Below are 22123 nucleotides of genomic sequence, written 5' to 3' on the forward strand. Positions count from 1 at the left end.
CACATTTGATACACTACATACATATGCACACACGATACACAACATACATGTACACATGATACACTCCATACATATGACACATGATACACTCTATATATATATATATATATATATATATATATATACACACACATTATACACTCTATACATATACACACGATACACTCTATACATATACACACATGATACACCCTTTACATATGCACACATGATACACTCCATACATATACACTCTATACACACATGCAACATTCTATACATAGCCGAAGGCGCATGCTCGAGTGATCTCACTGTCGCTGTCGCTGTCACAGGACGGTAGCTTCGCTGCGTGTGTTTGGAGTTTAGACTCGCAATTTACATTTTTAACAAAAAATACCTCCTCATTCACTAAATATTGATCTCTCCTACTGAGGGTGAACAATCCCTTAACACACTCATACAAACAAATCTACTTTCAAACGTTCTGTATCTCGAGCATCTGCCTGATGTTTGTAGCTTTAGCCTTCTAGCACCGCTGGTCAGCTAAAGCTACCGACCTCTTTCATTCACTTATTTTCTCACTTACTGGCTTTGCTCTTCACCTTGTACAATGTCGCTTGCGTGTCTGTCCTTGAGTGCAGGAGAAGCATCGATGGAGGCACTGGAGCGGGAGCTGGAAGCAGTGGAGTCCCAGATTCGCTCCCTCGAGACGAAGCGAGCGGGGCTCCTGGCTATGCTCTTACCCCGTACTCGCTCGTCTGAGGTAAGCGTTCAATACAATAACAATTCTCCTTCTTCCTCAACCCTGCGTGCTTCTCTGTCCAGGCCTAGCGCACCGAGGACGTGGTTGGCTCAGGCGTCGATTACGCCGACACCCGGCTACCACGGCCCCTGGGTGCAGCCGCGTAAGGTGCTTACCAGGTCCCGGGGCAGAACGTCTCCTCCTCCGGTGTTCGAGATCTCCACGGAGAACCGATTCGCCCCTCTCCGCGAGACGGGTCACGATGTGGCCATCATCGGCGACTCAATCGTGCGCCATGTCCGCTCCGCTTCCTCCAAAGGTAACAAAGTACGCACTTTCTGCTTCCCTGGTGCCCCAGTTAAGAATATTTCTGCACAGATACCTACTATCCTGATCGCTGCAGAGAGCCTCGGTGCCGTCATCCTCCATGGGGGATGAACGACACCGGGCTCCGTCAGACGGAGATCCTGAAGAAGGACTTCAGGAGCCTGATCGAGACAGTTCGACACACCTCCCCCGCCACGCAGATCATCGTTTTTGGACCGCTTCCTACCTACCGCCGAGGAAATGAAAGGTTCAGTAGACTTTTTGCTCTGAATGAATGGCTATTAAAATGGTGTGAGGAACAGAAACTGCTCTTTGCTAATAACTGGAATCTTTTCTGGGAGCGTCCTAGGCTTTTCCGCGCTGAAGGGCTGCACCCCAGTCAAGCTGGAGCTGAACTCCTGTCGGACAACATCTCCAGAATACTGACTAGTAAGTAAAAATACGCAAAATTCACAATTTAGCCATACAGACTCCTATTCGTCCCACATAAATAACAGTAATGCATACCTAGCTAACCCTATAGAGACTTTGTCTGTTCCTCGCATTATTAGATCAAGAAACAAACATACTGTGTGTTCCAGAAATAATCTATTAAGAATTAAACCAGAAAAACCACTTAAAAGTGAAAATACAAATTTCATAAAGCTTGGTCTCCTAAACATCAGGTCACTAGCACCTAAAGCACTTATCATAAATGAAATTATAACAGATAACAATCTTAATGCACTCTGTCTCACTGAAACCTGGCTGAAACAAAATGATTATATTAGTTTAAATGAAGCAACTCCTCCAGGATTCCTACAGTATATAAACATGAGGCTCGTCAAACTGGTCGTGGTGGTGGAGGACCCCATGTCAATTTTCTAAACGAGTTTTCGGTTTTTTATCTCTGACTTACTAGTTAAAACTGATAAAATACTAATTGTAGGAGACTTTAACATCCACATAGATGACGCTAACGACACATTAGGGCTCGCGTTTATGGACCTACTACATTCAATAGGGATAAAGAAAAATGTTATTGGTCTAACCCATCGCTTAAAGCATACACTAGATCTAATTCTGTCTTATGGAATTGAGGTCATTGATGTAGACATTATACCACAAAGTGATGATATTACAGACCACTACCTCTTACTATAAAAGCTGTGTTTACCTGAAGTTAGCAGATCCACTCCGATATATCACCCTAGTAGAACTATTGTTCCATCCACCAAAGATGAATTTATAAATAACTTACCTGATCTTTCTCTACTTCGAAATGCAAACGCAAATGACCTTGATGTAGTAACCAGCAGTATGGATGCCATCTTTACCAGCACTCTAAATACTGTGGCACCCATCAAACTAAAAAAGGCTAGAGAGAATAAAACTACACCATGGTATAATAGTCATACCCACGCTCTCAAAACAGCAACCCATGCCCTGGAACGTAAATGGAAAAAAAATCATTTAGAAGTTTTTAGAATTGCGTACAAAGACAGTATGTCCAGCTATAGGAGGGCTTTAAAATCTGCCAGGGCTGAGCACCTCCGCAAACTGATAGAAAATAATCATAACAATCCTAGATTCTTATTTAACACCATCGCTAAATTAACAAATAATCGGTCATCTTTGGAACAAAATGTTCCACCGCAAATTAGTAGTGATGACTTCATAAATTTTTTCAGTGATAAAATAGAAGGCTTTAGGCAGAAAATAGGAAATATTAAACTTTCTGCACCGCCTTATACTTCAGATCCAGTAAACATTCCACTGAATCTAAATAACCTACAGTGCTTTAAAATCATAGAACAGGAAGAGCTAGATAAAATTATAAATAGTTCTAAACCAGCTACGTGTATATTGGACCCAATTCCAACAAAGTTACTGAAAGAATTGCTACCTGTTATAGGAGAACCTCTTCTTAACATTATCAACTCTTCTTTATCTTTAGGCCATGTTCCAAATCCTTACAAGTTAGCTGTTATTAAACCTATTATTAAGAAACCACAACTGGACCCCAGCAACTATTAATTAGCTAATTATAGGCCTATTTCAAATCTTCCATTTATGTCTAAAATACTAGAAAAAGTTGTTTCTGCTCAATTATGCTCCTTTCTGCAGACGAACAATGTTTTTGAAGTGTTTCAGTCAGGTTTCAGAGCTCATCACAGTACAGAAACTGCATTAGTGAAAATAACCAAAGATCTACTCTTAGCTGCTGACCAAGGGTGCATCTCGCTATTAGTTCTACTCGATCTTAGTGCGGCATTTGACACCATTGACCACGGCATCCTCATTAATCGCTTAAAGTCTACAGGTGTCCAGGGACAGGCCCTACAATGGTTTAAGTCATACTTAGCTGACCGTTACCAGTTTGTGAATATTAATGGACAGCCTTCACAAGTCAGCCCAGTAAAATACGGGTTGCCTTAAGGATCAGTTTTAGGCCCTTTGCTGTTTACAATATACATGCTACCCCTGGGAGACATTATTAGAAGACATGGGATCAGCTTTCACTGCTATGCAGATGATACTGAATTATATATTTCAACTAAACTTGACGAGATGTCTAAACTGTCCAAGCTAACTGAGTGTATTAAAGATGTTAAAGACTGGATGACCAACAATTATCTTCTCTTAAACTCAGACAAAACAGAATTATTACTTATTGGGCCTAAATCCTGTACACAGCAGATCTCACAACTCGACCTGCAATTAGAGGGATACAAAGTTAGCGTTAGCTCTACTATAAAAGATCTGGGTGTCATATTAGACAGCAATTTAACTTTTAAAAATCATATATCCCATGTCACAAAAACTGCTTTCTTTCATCTGAGAAATATCGCTAAGTTACGAAGTATGCTATCCATCTCAGATGCAGAAAAGCTAGTCCATGCTTTTATGACTTCTAGGCTGGACTACTGTAATGCACTGTTTGCTGGCTGCCCAGCATCCTCTATTAATAAACTTGAATTAGTACAAAATGCAGCTGCCAGAGTTCTTACCAGGTCTAGAAAATTTGATCACATCACCCCAATTTTATCCTCCTTACACTGGCTGCCTGTAAAGTTTCGTATTGAATTTAAAATATTGCTTCTTACCTACAAAGGTTTAAATAATCTAGCTCCTGTTTATCTAAACAATCTTCTGTCTCGCTACAATCCAACTCGCTCAACTCGGTCGTGTCCAGCTGAGTCTGGTTTCTCTCAAGGTTTTTTTCTTCACTTTCGGCAATTAGTAAAGTTTTTTTTCCCTCTACGCTGTCGCCACTAGCTTGCATGGTTTGGGATCTATAGAGCTGCGCATCGTTGGTTTTGCTCTTCAGTGTTTGGACTCTCAGTGGTGATTTTTAAACCACACTGAACTGAGCTAAACTGAACTGAACTTAAACACTACAAACTGAACTACACTGTTCCAATTTACTATGACCTTTTATGTGAAGCTGCTTTGACACAGTCTACATTGTATAAGCGCTATACAAATAAAGGTGAATTGAATTGAACTGAATACACACACATGATATGTATGCACACATGATACACTCCAGGGTCCACTCCTGTCAGGGTCTGGGATAGAACTTGGGTCTCTGGCGTGAGAGGTGAGTCAACCTAGGCAAGGCAAAAAAATACACCATATACTCTATACATACACACACATGATACATTCTATACATATACACACACATGATACACTCTATACATATGCACACATGATCCACTCCATACTTATACACACGATACACTTCTGTAAGGGTCTGGGATAGAACCTGGGTCTCTGGCAACGACAAAGTTAGGCAAGGCAAGAAACACACGATACACTCTATACATATACACACACAATACACTCTATACATATACTCATGATACACTCTATGCATATACTCACATGATACACTCTACATATATTCAAACATGATACAGTCTATACATATATACACATGATACACTCTATACCAGGGCTATTCAATTGGCGGCCCGCCGGCCACATGCGGCCCAGAATCAACCTCCGAGTGGCCCAGCCCATGGTTTCACCCATAGATAATAACACGCAAAAAATGCAGAGCGTGCCCGATTGGAAGAGTTGTGCCTGAGCACGATTCACTTGGGCTCAGTTGCGGTACACCTGTAGGGTGCAAAGCATACCTGAGCCAGAAATTGAAGACGAGACGTGACTTTTAAGGGCCTGTTTCATATGAATTTATTAATCATTCTTGCTGTTTAATGAGCGCAAACTGTCGTAGATTATTAAAGATGCAAACCCCTCACTGCACCACAGCTGCACCTTTAGCAAACCTCATAATTCCGGCAGTATAAGGATTTTATGATTGTTTATGAGCGTCAAAAGTGGCTTATCTGTTCGGCGAAATATTTGACTGCATGTCAATGCATCCTAAACCACTAAAATGATATAACGATATAAAGAAATCTTGACTGTGCTGAGCGAGACACTTCTTAAACTGAACAGCGCATCATCGATGATGTAAGCATGCTCAGGCCCAAATGCAACGTGAGTGCGGGCCGCCCGGGGAGACGGGAGGATGGACAAGCGTGCTTCAGCCCGGTTCAAGGCAACTGTACATCGTGTAAGTACGCCCTCAGATTCTGTTAATTCAACTCTTTTTGCATGCACCTTTTGCTCTGCAAACTGACTGAAGTTAAACGAGAAACAACGAATAAACCTTATGTTTTTCAATAAATTTGTTTGTGTTGGTTTTAAAATTTGTCCATATGAGCTGCTTTGCGCTAAAATGACTGGCCCAGCTAACCTTCTTGGTTTGACAATCTGGCCCAACTAAATTTGAAATTGAATAGCCCTGCTCTATACACACAAACACACATGATACACTCCGTACATATACACACGATACACTCTCTACATATGTACACATGATACACTCTATCCATATACACATGATACACTCTATACCAGTAGTTCTCAAACTTTTAAACCAGCGACCCCCAATGTAAGATCGTCAAGAACTCGCGACCCCCCACTACCAAAGCATAAACAAACAATAAAAATAGCTTTTTTTTAAGCTGTTCACAATATTTTAACTATATTTACTATACATTACAGGGCTCGAAATTAACATTTTTGCTTGGTAGCACTGGTGCTCTTAACTTTAAAAATGTAGGCGCACCACCATTTATCGCTATGTTACTACAAGTTTTATAAACAGATTTATTGCATTTGAAATCAACACTAATCAAAACTAACAAGCAAAAAATATATATGCATGCGTGAGGAAAATATGTCTCAATGAAATCCCGTTATAACAAGAAAATACATTTTTAAACATAATTGAGTGATCAAAAGATATCACGGATGGACCGCTCACCGGCCCTGTACGCACTGCTTGACATGAATTCATTAATGAATCTCTTAACGATAACTGTGCTGTGTTCTCACGGGTGGTGTCTGATATTGCACAGATGCTTTTGACATATAACTTATTATTTGCATACATCATTTTAATAGCAATACCGGTCTTTTAATGAGCTGCAATATTAGTTTAATCTTAATCGGTGCAAGCCCTTTTGCGATGGTGTACGTGGTATAAAATTTTACATATAGCTGCCACTTGTACGGCTGACAGCATCTGGCGATTAAATGAAGGATTAAACAGAACCTCTTGTGCTTAAAATGTTTAGATGTGGCAAACAGTTACCTTAAAATTCCGTCCCACAGACTTTACAGTGAATGCTTTAGTTATTTTCATAACGGACTTGAAGCCAATGGAAGTCTTTTATCCACTCTTCAATAAGTGTAGATGGTGGATGAACATTCACCACATGATCAGTAATCAGATGTGCTATTATTTGTAGCTTTAGGTGTTTCTAAGTCAAAATCTGTCAGTGTTGTTTTCATTCTCATCTTCCGCGCTTTACATTTTCGCGGTTGTAACTCATGTCATCTGAAGACAGGAGGCGTTGACTGAGTGATTGACAGCTGATTTTAACTAATCATTCGTGTTCAGTTCTTAGAGAAGTGGGTCAATAGGCTTTGCTTACTGCAGCAAGTTGACATGACAAGTTTTAAACTGTTCCTGAGCGCTGCGTTTCAAGCACAAAGATGCATTCTGCCTGAATGTGTCCTAAATACTTTATGAATCAGTAATATCTTTTTAAAAATCTGAAAATATTAGCTTTCATTTGTAATACTGAAAAATATTTATTATAATCACTGAAAATTACACAATTTTTAAATGACTCTCGCGACCCCCTGAAATTATTCTGCGACCCCCAGTTTGAGAACCACTGCTCTATACATATATACACGATACACTCTATACATATACACATGATACACTCTATACATATACACTCTATACATATGCACACATGATACACTCCATACATATACACTCTATACACACATGATACATTCTATACATATACACACACATGATACACTCCATACATATACACACACGATAGACTCTATACATATACAAACATGATTTACTCTATGCATATACTCACATGATACACTCTATACATATACACACATGATACACTCTATACACACACACACACACATGATACACTCTCTACATATATACACGATACACTCTATACATATACTCACATGATACACTCTATACATATACACACATGATACATTCTATACATATATACACGATACACTCTATACATATATACACATGATACACCCTATACATATACACACATGATACACTCTTTACATATACACTCTATACATATGCACACATGATACACTCCATACATATACACTCTATACACACATGATACATTCTATACATATACACACACATGATACATTCTATACATATGCACATGTTACTCGCCTCAGGCTTAAGAGACCCAAACGGGTAAGTGAAATGTATAACTGCAGAGAAGTAAAGAAACAAATCAATACGAGCTCTGACGGTCTTTAATGAACTCTGACTCCTTTCTTCAAAAGAATTACAAAACCATTTTTTACTGAATAAAGCATAACAGGTTTTGGTTGTAACCATATTGTAAACAATAAACTTGCCATAAAATCTATGTAACTGGAATGTCCATCTATGCAATAAAGTTCTTGTATTTTTGTGATCCGATGGCATATGTACTGTTCATTTTATCTGGCATTTTAAATACTGTATAATTATAAAAAATCACATTACTGTTACAAATGCTTCCTTCTTTAACTCAAACATTTAGTTCACATATATAAAGATTATGACAAAACATGAACATTAATATAACAGCAAAAAGATAAAATAAAATGCTAATATTTCTTTAAACTAGTCCATTTTGGCTCTAACTCACATACTGTTGCCGCCATTTTGGCTCAACACTGCTACTTTTAACATCCATTTGTCTTACGACGATTTCTTCCTATAATTACAATTACTCACATTTTAAACTCTTCAAACACCCTAATATACTCGTTTTGTGTACATGCTTGCATACACTGAAATGTTTCTTTGCACATTAGTTAACAGATTACACAAGTTAATTGCTAGTTCACTAAAATCACACAAAACAACCAATTAATCACACAAGACTGCTTCAATCTGCATTCGCATGTGTAACGAAACCCTCCTGACTCATTTAACATCATTTTAAGTGTTTATACAAACCATATTTTTCTTAACTGCAGAGAAGTAAAGAAACAAATCAATACAAGCTCTGTAATGAACTCTGACCCGAGCTGCTCTGTTCAACGTCTTTTATGCATTAAGCACCCTGTACAGGATATACAAAAAATTACTTTGGAATTAGCCCAACAACACATTATAGTTAATGTATTCAAAATACATCCATTTAATCACCGAAACTTTTGTAGGGGGATCCCTTTTTTATTATTTATATATATGCACACATTACATATTTATTGACCCTTTACACACACATTATACACTCTATACATATACACACGATACACTCTATACAAGAGGTCGCGTTAACCAAGTATTTTCTGTCATTGACTGATTTTTTTCAGCAGTGACGGAAAAATCTGAAGGTGAGCCATCATTTTGACAGATTATGCTGAGGGGGATCTATTGTAATTTGTAGCTAACTGTAATTCCCACTCCTGTCCAGCTGATGGCGATTGCCCTTAGCAATTGTATTGTTTTGTCTCCTCTTTGTCACCGCTGCTTGCAGTTGCAAAAATGTCACGGCAGCTGAGTGTGGACTATGAAGAACAAACAGACAAAAATCCCCAGTCGCCGACAACTGTTACAGGCCAACCAAGCGGTAGCAAGGTCAGGAGGGAATACAGAGTTCAGTGGGAGCAGGAGTTTACCTGGCTGAGGAGGGAATGTGGCAACATGGTTTGAAACATCTGTAGAAAAGCTAAAATGAGTAACAGATTTGTCCGACAGTGCACAACTAGGCAGAAATCAGCACTGATTGATCATCAAGCTTTACAAGTGCTCAACCAGAGCGATGGTCAAGCATGTCGAAAAGTCACAGGCTGCCGGTAACGAGGCATTAAAAACACAGCTTAAAGTTGTATTGCATATGGCGGACTCAAACACCCCCGAGTCACCTATATCCTAACCTAATACACCTCTTACAGTCCCGCTGGGTGTCCAAATCTTAACAGTGCACACGTTTACACCCACCACAACACTGTCAGTCAGATGGAGGAGACTATAGCAATGACTATAACGCGCTGTTAATGATCGCATCGCCAAAAGCAGATACATCGGGATAGTAGTTGATGAAACAACTAATATCACTGTTTAGAAAATGCTGATCATATACCTGACAATTCAGCAAAGAGGGGACCATGAAACCATGTTCATTGGAAACCATGCAATACCGTCTCCCACTGCAGATTGCATCACCTCAAAAATAAAGGATGTGTTGTTAGGACATGGTGTCGCTATGGATCGGGTAGTTGGACTGGGAAATGATGGAGCGAATGTTATGGTGGGTCGAAAGGCCGGAGTTGCACAGCATCTTCATCAGAATGATTGTCCCTACCTCATAAACATTCACTCTAGTGTGGACAGAATAGCACTGGCTGCTCGTGATGCATCCAATGCTGTGAGTGAAATAAGTGCATATATCACCACTGTTAATAGCATAGACACATACTACAAGAATTTCCCCATTCAAAGAAAACGGTTGAACGAACTCCAAAAAGAAATGGAGGCAAACGACCTGTTGAATCTAAAACAATCATAGGCTACACGCTGGCTGTCATAGGAGAGGGCAGTTAAAAGCAATTGGGTTTCCATGGTAATGGAATTGGAGGAGGAGGAGAACTCGAGAAACTGCCTGATAGCTAAGGGTATTAGAAAGCAAATTCAAACTTACACATTCCTTGCCCTAACTCATCTATTGTCTGATGTCTCGGCCATTGTGAACCGTATAAATCTCAAATTCCAGAAAGAGGATGTAAACATCTCACACATTTAAACTGTTGTGAACATGACCCTTGCTAGCCTACAGGATTTAATGAATGGCCCAGGCAAGGCGGAGACAGAATTTAACAAGGCATTACAAGATGGCAAGTTCTGTGGCATTACGCTGACACAGGCAGATGCGCATACATTTTCGGGTTTTGTACATAGCAGAGCTCAACAAATCTATCACAAAAAGATTCCCTTTGGAGCACGTGGATCTCATCGCTGACCTCGATACCATACTCAATGCATTTCGCTATCCGTTTAAAATAAATATTTTTTTTTAAATCAGAAAAACAAAAGCAAAGCACACTTCTTCAAAAACCCAAATAGGCTACTAGCCTATACTCAAGTAAATTTTTTTCATGTATTAAATAAATAAAACTGCCACTTTTTAAATTCAAAATGTCATACATTTAAACAAATTAAAAACGCACAGGCTAATTTACATATTTCACTATCATAAGTCATAATAGGAAATAATTTTTAATATGATACAACACATGATGATGTCACTTTGATATGCAGTTAAGCATGGTTTACTTATGAACTAATTTCGAGAGGATCACATGCTTATGATTGAACACATCTGCTATCGCATTAGCTCCGCGTATTTGCACCAATCAGATGAATACTGACACACTATAAATTACCCGAGCTTTCTACTCCAGTCATCTTCATCTTGAAGAATCCCCCCTTCCACCCCTACTTCTCCCCTTCTCTGATAGGGAGGCATGGTGGCCCAGTGGGTAGCACTGTTGCCTCACAACAAGAACGCCGCTGGTTCGACCCTCTCCGGGCCAGTCGGCATTTCTGTGTGGAGTTTGCATGTTCTCCCCGTGTTTCGCGTGGGTTTTCCATCCAAAAACGTACACCATAAGTAAACTGATTACTTCAAATAGCATCCTAATCAACTCTTAGTCAGATATATCTCAGCAGTTCACAAGGGAGTTCTCGAGACCCACTTGAACTCAAACTCTCCTCTCGCCCTTCAAACGGGAAAGAGCCCCGGGCTCAAAGATATTCTGAGCTTGGGGCTCTCTCCCGGGACAGCATGCAAAACACGCTTTATTATCAATCATCATTTAAGTGTGAATTCTTAAAAATGATATGATACATTTATTGAGTGGTTCTGTCACTGTGTTTAATTCTGTGCATGAATGTATGATATAGTTAATGCCACATGCACTGTAATGGGTTCTATCTTCACAGTTAATTTGAAAAAACAGCAAAATGTCTGTTAAGAGTTACATTTTTGCTTGAGAAAACAGCTGTGCTATGGCGATGCAGTGGCGCAGTAGGTAGTGCTGTTGCCTCACAGCAAGAAGGTCGCTGGTTCAAGCCTCGGCTGGATCAGTTGGTGTTTCTGTGTGGAGTTTGCATGTTCATCCCTGCGTTCGCGTCGGTTTTCTCCGGGTGCGCTGGTTTCCCCCACAGTCCAAAGACATGTGGTTCAGGTGAATTGGGTAGGCTAAATTGTCCGTAGTGTATGTGTGTGTGAATAAGTGTGTATGTGTTTTCCAGTGATGAGTTGTAGCTGGAAGGGCATCCGCTGCATAAAACAAATGCTGGATAAGTTGGTGGTTCATTCCACTGTGGTGACCCCAGATTAATAAAGGGACTAAGCCGAAAAGAAAATGAATGAATGAATAAAACGTGTGCTGATGAGGAGAGCTCCTGAGGAGAACCCGATTGCTCCTCCATGACCTATTGGGGTACATGTGATACATGTGTTTCTATAGCAATACCCAGTAATACCCAAACAGCTCGTGGAAAAAAGTAGGCATACAGAGTATACATGCATATAGCCACGACTACACCTCTGATGGCAAGATACATGCAATCATTTTTATTTTCATTTTATTTACAAAAGCACATTCATTTGAAAAAGCATTAACTTACTGAATCACAATAAATGATTGCAGTCATATTTAACATTTACATTACAGAATTAAACTGAATTATTTTTAAAAAGGATAAAAATCTATAGTGAGATATGCTCTAGATGCAAATGTCTTACAGATATTGTTCTGAATATAAGAATTTAATGTTATTCCATCTTTTTTGTCCAGAACAAAACATAAAGACTTTACTGCAAAAAAAAATAAAAATAAAACAAATAAATAGTTGAAGCAGAAAAATCAAAGAGAGCAAATGAATCCAAACCCAAAGGTTCTTGTTCATCAGAAGACTAAGTTCTTGGATACTTCTCTCTGGCCAAACGCACAAAGTCTTCAGCACTATCCAAGGACACCAGTCGATCCTAGAAAATGATCATAACAATTAAAACAACTATTTCAATTATCTTGAAAATCCCCTTACCTCTTTGTGAGGGAACTTTGATCAAGTATATTTAAATTAAAAGCCCATAATAATAATCATGATGAGTCCATGTAAATGTACACATACAGTACTGTGCTAAAACTCAGGCCCCATATTCACAAGACATCTTAAGGGTCCTAACTTGACCATATAGGAGAAAATCTCTTAAACTAAGCCAACATAATTGACCAGTTAGGCAAGAAGTAACAGCTGCAACATGCATTTTGTGTATATATATACGGTTTCCAAAGGCATGCGCTATAGAATTGGGTAAGCTAAATTGGCCGAAGTGTATGTGTAAATGAGTATGTATATGGATGTTGGCTGTTCATTCTGCTGTGGCGACCCCAGATTAATAAAGGGACTAAGCTGAAAAGAAAATGAATGAGTGAATGAATGAGTGAATGAATATATATATATATATATATATATATATATATATATATATATATATATATATATATATATACACACACACACCACTTTATTAGGCACACCTGTCCAACTGCTCATTGACACAAATTTCCAATAGTAACTCAATGTATTTAAGCCTGTAGACATGGTCAAGACAAACTGCTGCAGTTCAAACAGAGTATCAGAATGGGGAAGAAAGGTGATTTCTTCCAGCATCTCTGAACGCACAATGCATTGAACCTTGAGGCGGATGGGCTACAGCAGCAGAAGACCACATCAGGTGCCACTCCTGTCAGCTAAGAACAAGAAACTGAGGCTACAATTCAAAAACTCGACAATAGAAGATTGGAGAAACATTGCCTGGTCTGATGAGTCTCAATTTCTTCTGCGACATTTAAATGGTAGGGTCAGAATTTGGTATCAACAATTCAATTCACCTTTATTTGTATAGCGCTTTTACAATGTAAATTGTGTCAAAGCAGCTTCACATAAAAGGTCATAGTAAATTGGAACAGTGTAGTTCAGTTTTTAGTGTTTAAGTTCAGTTCAGTTTATCAACAACATGAAAGCATGGATCCATCCTGCCTTGTATCAACGGTTCACGCTGGTGGTGGTTATGGTGTGGAGGATATTTTCTTGGCCTATTTTGGGCCCATTAGTACCAATTGAGCCTCGTGTGAATGCCACGGCCTACCTGAGTATTGTTGCTGACCATGTCCATCCCTTTATGACCACAGTGTTTTATCTTCTGATGGCTACATCCAGCAGGATAACGTGCCATGTCATAAAGGGTAAATCATCTCAGACTGGTTTCTTGAACATGACAATGAGGTTACTGTACTCAAATGGCCTCTACAGTCAGCAGATCTCAATCCAATAAATCACCTTTGGGATGTGGTGGAACGGGAGATTCGCATCATGCAAGTGCAGCCAACAAATCTGCAGCAAGTGCGTGATGCTATCATGTCAATATGGACCAAAATCTCTAAGGAATATTTCCAGTACCTTGTTGAATCAGCCACAAAGGATTAAGGCAGTTCTGAAGGCAAAAGGGGGTCCAACCCAGTAATAGTCAGGTGTATCTAATAAAGTGGCCAGTTAGTAAATATATATATATATATATATATATATATATATATATATATATATATATATATATATATATATATATATATATATATATATATATATATATATATATATATTAGTGGTGGGCTGTTATCGGCGTTAACATGCTGCATTAATGCGAGACTCTTAATGGGCGATAAAAAAAATATTCAATGTATTCTCAAAGTTTGGTTGGGAGCTGGGTCTTTTCTATGTAAGCTATGATGACTTTCACTGTGATATTTTAGTGCGGATGTATACCTGGCTGAATTACACTGTAGATGGTGAGAACGAGTCTTCGAACCTGTGTGTATTCCTTCTGAGTCTGTGAATTTACAGCATCAAATGTGACGTGCAAACATGGATGCAGTTCACTAGAGTGAATCTGATTAATGTTAGCTCTACATATAACTATCAGGCATCTGTAGAGTTTATGCATTTGAATAAAACATATACAAATAAAATGGACAGAGTGCTTTTTAAAATGAATGACATTGAATGAAAATCAAACCGGTGAGCCGTCTGACAAAAAAGTGCCCTTCTGAATCAAATCAGCAAGATGCCCTTCTGGACCTTTCACTTACTTCGAAGACACTACTGACTACATTTACATGAACATTTGTAATCTAGTTATTTGCCTTAATAGACAATAATATAATTAAGGTGTTTATGTGAAGTGCTTTCATGTAAGAGTTACCTGTAATTTTGGGTGACTTTAACTGCAGTTCGGCAGTTTCACATTCACTCATGAACATTCATTGATGCCCCCATGACAAACTGGGGTATTAGACGCAAATAAGGAGTAAGGACTGGTGAGAGTGTTATGGAATTTATTAATGCACGTCGAATGGAAAGAAAAAAACGTCTGCATTTCGCGATGTGCGTTTGTGTGTGTGTGCACATGCAGTTCTTAACTAACAGCCACGTGTGTGGATCTTGTCGGAAAAAAGTCCTACATGACGGTAATAGTTTGATTGCGATGTTTACTTTAATAATGCCCCTTATATATGCATACTCCACATCTTAATTACATTTCTGTTTAGTTCAGTTATGATTGTCTTAGCAACTCTAAAAAAATGAGAACTCTTAGTGGTATGATAAAATGCTCAGGAGTGTATAATGTTTGTATTCAGTCATTAGTTTACCATGATGAAAACGTATCTTTCGCCTTTGCCGAGTCCGCGAGGGAAGATGCCTGTTTTCTCTGACAGCGTTCTCAGCAGTTCTCTGGCCTTCTCCACATTCTCACTGTCACTCAGAACAGTCTGTCTGTTGACTGTCAGTAAAGACTCCACCTCCTTCTGGTAACCTGAATCAACAGCATACAGACACATTTACATGACACGTTCACCCTATTCAGCCATTACACAGTCAAATAAAGCAGGTCGCACACCAGAAGTGGCGCTCGGCGGTGCGCCACGTAGCGCCACGCAGGGCCATACATTTCAGAATTTTAAACATAGGTTCCTATCAGGGTACACACACCGGCGCCCCATGTCGGCGGCTGTCCAAGGCGCCCAGCCACGACTCAGGACACTATTCATTTCTCTGCTGCGCCACAGAGCGCCATCTGATTAGTTTCATGTTAAATATCATGCAAATGTTCGCATCTGGTGTGTGATACTTTTAATTGTCATGTGCGCGCCGTGTTGCGACGCTGAGCGGCGCTTCCGGTGTGTGACCTGCTTAAGAGTCACGTTTGAGTTGCTATTTGTGTTAGTCAACACTGTCCATTGTAAAATTAAGAACAAATTCTTAACATTGTTCAACACAAACTGAATAGTTTTCCTCATAAGGACATTCCACATTTTTGAGGAAACTTATATTTGAAATTTTGAAAATGTAATGATCAAATCCGATTCAATGATCTATGTCAGATAATAGAGAGTATTTGATTGGTCAAGATGAGAAACCGAAGTATGTTGTGACCTGAAAAAAATTGATTCATTTAGGGGGAAGTGACAAACTATAAGCTTTACATGTTTATATAAATTAAATTAAAAAATTCTAAATGTAGTTTGTGTCACTGTTTTGAAGCACACTAGCTAATAAATAGCCTAAAACCTGGAACAGACTGAAACTAACATCTAAAAAATTTTATTTTAATTTCACGGGACGTTTAAGTCTTGACAAGAGCATGAAATATAGCAAAGAGAAAATACAATAAGATGGAGAAATATTAAAAAGAAATTAGCAAGTTATCTTAGTATAGCGGGGTAACTACTGTAGTTTCTATTAAGCATTTATCTTCAATGTCTCCCATTTTCAGATCCTTCAGAAATCTTTTTAATATGCTTCTTTGACGCATAAGCTACCTCACGTTTTTTCAATAAATTTTATTTTTTGGGATGAATCTGTCATAAGTATCAATGAAACAGCACCTATTTTCGATAGTAATCTTTTGCTATTACTTTTAATGCCATTGTATCATGATACCAAGTATCATTCCTGAATAAAAGTGTTAATGTCTTTTAAAGGAAAAAATACATACTGACCCCAAACTTGAATGTATACAGTATATAAAATGTTTGTTTCAAATCAAACATACTTACAATAATAAATAGACAAAAAAAGGACTTACTAAAAATATTTTTGATTTAAAAGACGTGTTAAAGAAATTACGTTAAATGTTAAAATGTGTGCAAATATGTAAAAATGACATTAAAATGTTTTTTATTGTAGCCAAAAAATTCCTTGCTCTGCTTGAAATCCCTTTTAACCTTATATATATATATATATATATATATATATATATATATATATATATATATATATATATATATATATATATATATATATATATATATATATATATATATATATATATACATATATATATGTATATATACACAGTTGAAGTCAGAATTATTAGCCCCCTTTGAATTTTTTACGTTAAACAGTAATTGGGGGACAAAATAAACAGGGGGCTAATAATTCAGGGGGGCTAATAATTCTGACTTCAACTATATATATATATATATATATATATATATATATATATATATATATATATATATATATATATATATATATATATATATATATATATATATATATAAGTCAGAATTATTAGCCCCCCTGAATTATTAGCTCAGTTTATTTTTTTCCCAATTTATGTTTAACAGAGAGAAGATTTTTTTCAACACATTTCCAAACATAACAGTTTTAATAACTCTTTTATAATAACTAATTTATTTTATCTTTGCCATGATGAAAGTAAATAATATTTTACTGGATATTTTTAAAGTCACTTCTATACAGCTTAATCATTATTGTATAATGATGGTTTGTTCTGTAGACTATCGAAAAAAATATATAGCTGAAAGAGGCTAATAATTTTGACCTTAAAATGTTTTTTTAAAAATTAAAAACTGCTTTTAATCTAGCCAAAATAAAATAATTAAGACATTCTCCAGAGAAAAAAAATATTATCAGACTTACTGTGAAAATTTCGTTGCTCTGTTAAACATCATTTGGGAAATATTTATATATATAAATAAATATATATATATATATATATATATATATATATATATATATATATATATATATATATATATATATATATATATATATATGTGTAATGGAATATATTTTAATGCCCTAAGAATAATACAAACACATGAAAAAAGCCTAGCATCAGAGGGTTAAAATAATACATTAAAAAAGCCACCTCACCCAACTGAAATAAGATCTTTTTCCAACGTGTACAAACTTCTTTCCGAGCACATTTCAGAGTGTGAATATCATAATTCAGCTTTTCCCATTCCTAAAACACACACACACACACACACACACACACACACACACACACACGCACACACGCACACACGCACACACGCACACAATCTGCCAATCAATAAATCTGGGTCAGTATAACAGGAATTGAGGAAAACAGGAAGAATGCTCAATAAGCAAGAAAGAAAGCAAGCTTTACAGAGCATCACTATTGAGTTAACCTCTATTGACTCTAACAAGTGAGTAAGTACATTAGACCATGTGCTCCTCCAACTGCCTGCACCTGATAAACACGAGAACAGTCAAATCTTGTTGATCCTCTGTGAATTGGCCACGGACATACAAGAAAAGGGTTTGTCAGAATGAGATGTACTTCATTATATTTTCACAAAAAGTAATTCAGAAATGACTGCTGAGTCAGAATATTTGCTCCCTGCAGTTTGTGACTGTGGTTTACAGAGATGTGAAAGGCCAGATAATTGTCCTCACCTTAAGGTTTTTTTTATGTCTGAATTGAACTCCTCATCACCTGTCTGCCTGGCACAGTTTGGTGAGCTGAATTCAATTTGATAAAATTGGCAAATTGCATCAACCTAAATTCCAAAATATTTACTCTTTAACAAAATCCTTAAAGAGTCATGAAAAAGTCAATGGCTCAAGTCACAACTGCTGTAAACAGTGTTGGGTAAGTTACTTTAAAAACTTAATTCATTGCTAATAATGTCATCAAAATTGTATTTTTATTAGTTACTTTGTCTAAAAGGTAATTCAATTACACAAAAATTAATTGAATTACTTGACTTAGTACTAGTTAAAATCCACATAAATCTCAATGCATAGACAATAGTAATCAAACTATTGTAATTCTTTAATTTTTAAATTTTTAAAACTTAGGTCTTTTTCATTTTATTTTAAAATACACTTTCAAAAATGTTAAACATTTCTATGTATCAATCCAAAATTATTCAAATTAATAACACCAAATTTCCTTTTTTATTTCATTCTCAATTGTAATTGTAGGGCAAATCTAAAAATATATATTTTTTTTATGGTTTACATAAACAGGAATAAAAGAAACAAGTATAAGAAAAATAAAAACAAATAATAAAAATGGTAAATAAATAAATAAGCATAAAAGCAGATAAAATGTGTTAGAAAAGAATGAAAAAGAAGAAAAAAACATAATATACAGTAACTAGTCACTTTGTAACTAATTACACCCAACACAGGCTATTAAGTAGTGTTAGGCAATATGCATAGAAAGACATTTGTATGGAGGACAGCCATAACTTACTTAAATACTTGCATGTAGTATGTAAGTTGTAGTATGTAAGTTGTATAATATGGCTACAGAGATCTCTAGTTTCAACGTGTGAGCCAGCTGTGTTATCACTCACTATTAAACCTAAACAAATATGTCCAATTTTACTCACAATCAGACCATATTTCTATGTTTGGGGCAAAACATAATTCAATGCAATGATGAGTGAATATAAATTGATGGATAAATAAACATTGCTCAAAAGCCTGTTGAGTGATAGTTGTCTAACATTCAAAAACATTTCTTTCTAAAAACTATACAAATTATGCATTAATAATAAAGTAAGCCAACATTTCAGAAACTCTGTAAGTGCTAGTTTCATAATTATGCTAACATTATATTTACTTCCATAAAAATATATTTGAGTACACTGTTACATTGACACATTTGAATTCTGTGTTGTAAATATAATACAGTTTATTTACAGTTGGTTTGATACATATAACAGCTTTATGTTAGTCGTTTTTCACCTCAGTATCTTTGTCCACTTTGTTCCTCATTTGGATGAAGGCGTTTAATTCAGTATCTGATTTCTCCTCAGTAGTGGAGATTCTCTCCTCCTTCTCAGATCCAGATCTGCTGTCCTGCAGCTCGTGATGACTCACAGCTGTCTCACAGAAACTGGACACACTGGCCATGTTGGAGCCGACCCTGCATTAAAAGACCACATCAAACTATACACCACCGACACATCTGGATACTAATGATATTAATCAGTGTTACAAATACAGCTATGAAAATATACAGTATCTTTTTATGTTTGTACAGTTGAAGTCAGAATAATTAGCCGCCTTGAATTATTAGCCCCCCTGTTTATTTTTTTCCCCAATTTCTGTTTAACGGAGAGAAGATTTTTTTCAACAAATTTCTAAACATAATAGTTTTAATAACTCATTTCTAATAACTGATTTATTTTATCTTTGCCATGATGACAGTAAATAATATTTTACTAGATATTTTTAAAGTGACATTTAAAGGCTTAACTAGGTTAATTAGGTTAACTATGCAGGTTAGGGTAATTAATCAAGTTATTGCATAACGATGGTTTGTTCTGTAGACTATCGAAAAAATATATAGCTTAAAGGGGCAAATAATTTTGACCTTAAAATGTTTTTTAGAAATTAAAAACTACTTTTATTCTAGCCAAAACGAGACAAATAAGACTTTCCCCAGAAGAAAAAAACATTATCAGACATACTGTGCAAATTTCTTTGCTCTGTTAAACATAATTTGGGAAATATTTTAAAAAGAAATAAAATTCAAAGGGGGGCTAATAATTCTGACTTCAACTGTGTGTTTGTATACTTTATTGTCCCCTAAAAGGGGGAATTTTTTGTGGACTTTTATTTTGGCATAGCCTTATACAGTAAAGAATTAAAAACATGCACATAAAACACATACATAGACGTACGAATTACTGACTAGTGTTCAACAGTCTGATTGACATTGGAATGAAAGAGTTTTTGAGCCTATTCCGCTTGCAGTGAGTTATTCTGGATCTTCTACTGGAGGGTAAGAGAACATGGGAAGAGTACATGAGATGGATTGCTCAGAATTCTTTTCTCTTCATTCAAAGTACATTGCTCTCATAGAATCTGAGTGCTAGTAAAGGTTTTTAGTCCTTTAAGTTTCATAGCAATTCTGACAAAATTAAAAATTTTTGATTTCAAATTTACAGACAGATTGCCATACCATATGGATAAACCATACCTGATGACACTCTGAAATATGGATTGATAGAAAAGATCAATACAGAATAAAACCATTATCTATGCAAAAAATAAAGCCTTTGATGGAGTTTTTCACATATCCAATTTACATGAGTGTCCCATATAAGAGATTTATCTATGTGCACTCCTAAATACTAATATGATTGCACCTGAATAATTTCCTGATTATGTACACGGGCATATGATTGACAACACATTAAAACATGTTATGTTAAAAACACAATTTCTTTTTATTTGCCGTGATGGAAAAATCAGGGTTATTCCACTAAATATAAATTTCTTAACTGAGGTTAAAACACTAGTATTGCCATCTAAAAATTAATATATTGTGACGTAAAATTTATTTTTATTTTTCACCTAATTGATTGTAAATTTATGCTTAAAATAATAGCATTTTTATTTAAAAATTTTATTTTTAGACTAAAAAAAATAGTTTTTGACTAAATATCATTAGCTGTTTAGCCAAATTCAGAGAAACTGATAATTTCCCATAGTGGTGCCTTAATTTTCCCCTTCTGTATAAAACAATAAATGTTGTGATTAATAAATATAATTGATTCAGTAACCATAATACTATTTTCCTTTTTTAATACTCAAAAAAATGTATCACTACTTGTGTACATATTTAGTTATGTACAATAAATAGAAGGAAAAATCACTTACCTTAGAATACAATCTTTCTCTTCAGTGGTTTCATGAATAGGACAGCAACCAGAATAAAAGCCACCCATGTAGAGCAACAAAACTTTTCCCTTTACAATGAGCTAAAAATCAGTGCTTCATTCTTACAGTCCTTAGATTAGAGTCACCATCCTCCATGCACTAGGACAGAAAATTGTGCTGCCAAAGTTATTTCTCACAGGCAGTGTCCTTAACTTGATAATGGGCTACTCTGGTCATGTGATCACACTGTTTAACTGCCTTAAGGACAAACCACAGGCAAGTCGCTCCGAATAAAAGTGAAAATGCAACATCTGTGGCTGCCTTATCTATGAATGCACACATTTACAGTATATAGAAACAGAAATGACTTCAAATAGAAGTGGCTACAGTACTTCATGTGACCCTAG

The 22123-nt window shown here is 36.5% G+C and overlaps 1 protein-coding gene across 1 annotated transcript; it reads right to left on the minus strand.

Annotated features, from left to right (window-relative positions):
• Positions 1-12413: 12413 nt before the first annotated feature.
• On the minus strand, positions 12414-22054 carry LOC130220186 (melanoregulin-like). Its single transcript, XM_056452565.1, has 5 exons — positions 21717-22054; positions 19794-19974; positions 17943-18033; positions 15410-15573; positions 12414-12684 (listed from the first exon to the last, which is right to left on the minus strand). Exons 1-5 carry the CDS (start codon positions 21782-21784, stop codon positions 12613-12615), a joined length of 576 nt encoding a protein of 191 aa, XP_056308540.1. The 5' UTR covers positions 21785-22054; the 3' UTR covers positions 12414-12612.
• Positions 22055-22123: the final 69 nt, after the last annotated feature.

This window comes from Danio aesculapii, unplaced genomic scaffold, assembly GCF_903798145.1.
Source record: "Danio aesculapii unplaced genomic scaffold, fDanAes4.1, whole genome shotgun sequence".
Taxonomy (NCBI): Eukaryota; Metazoa; Chordata; class Actinopteri; order Cypriniformes; family Danionidae; genus Danio; species Danio aesculapii.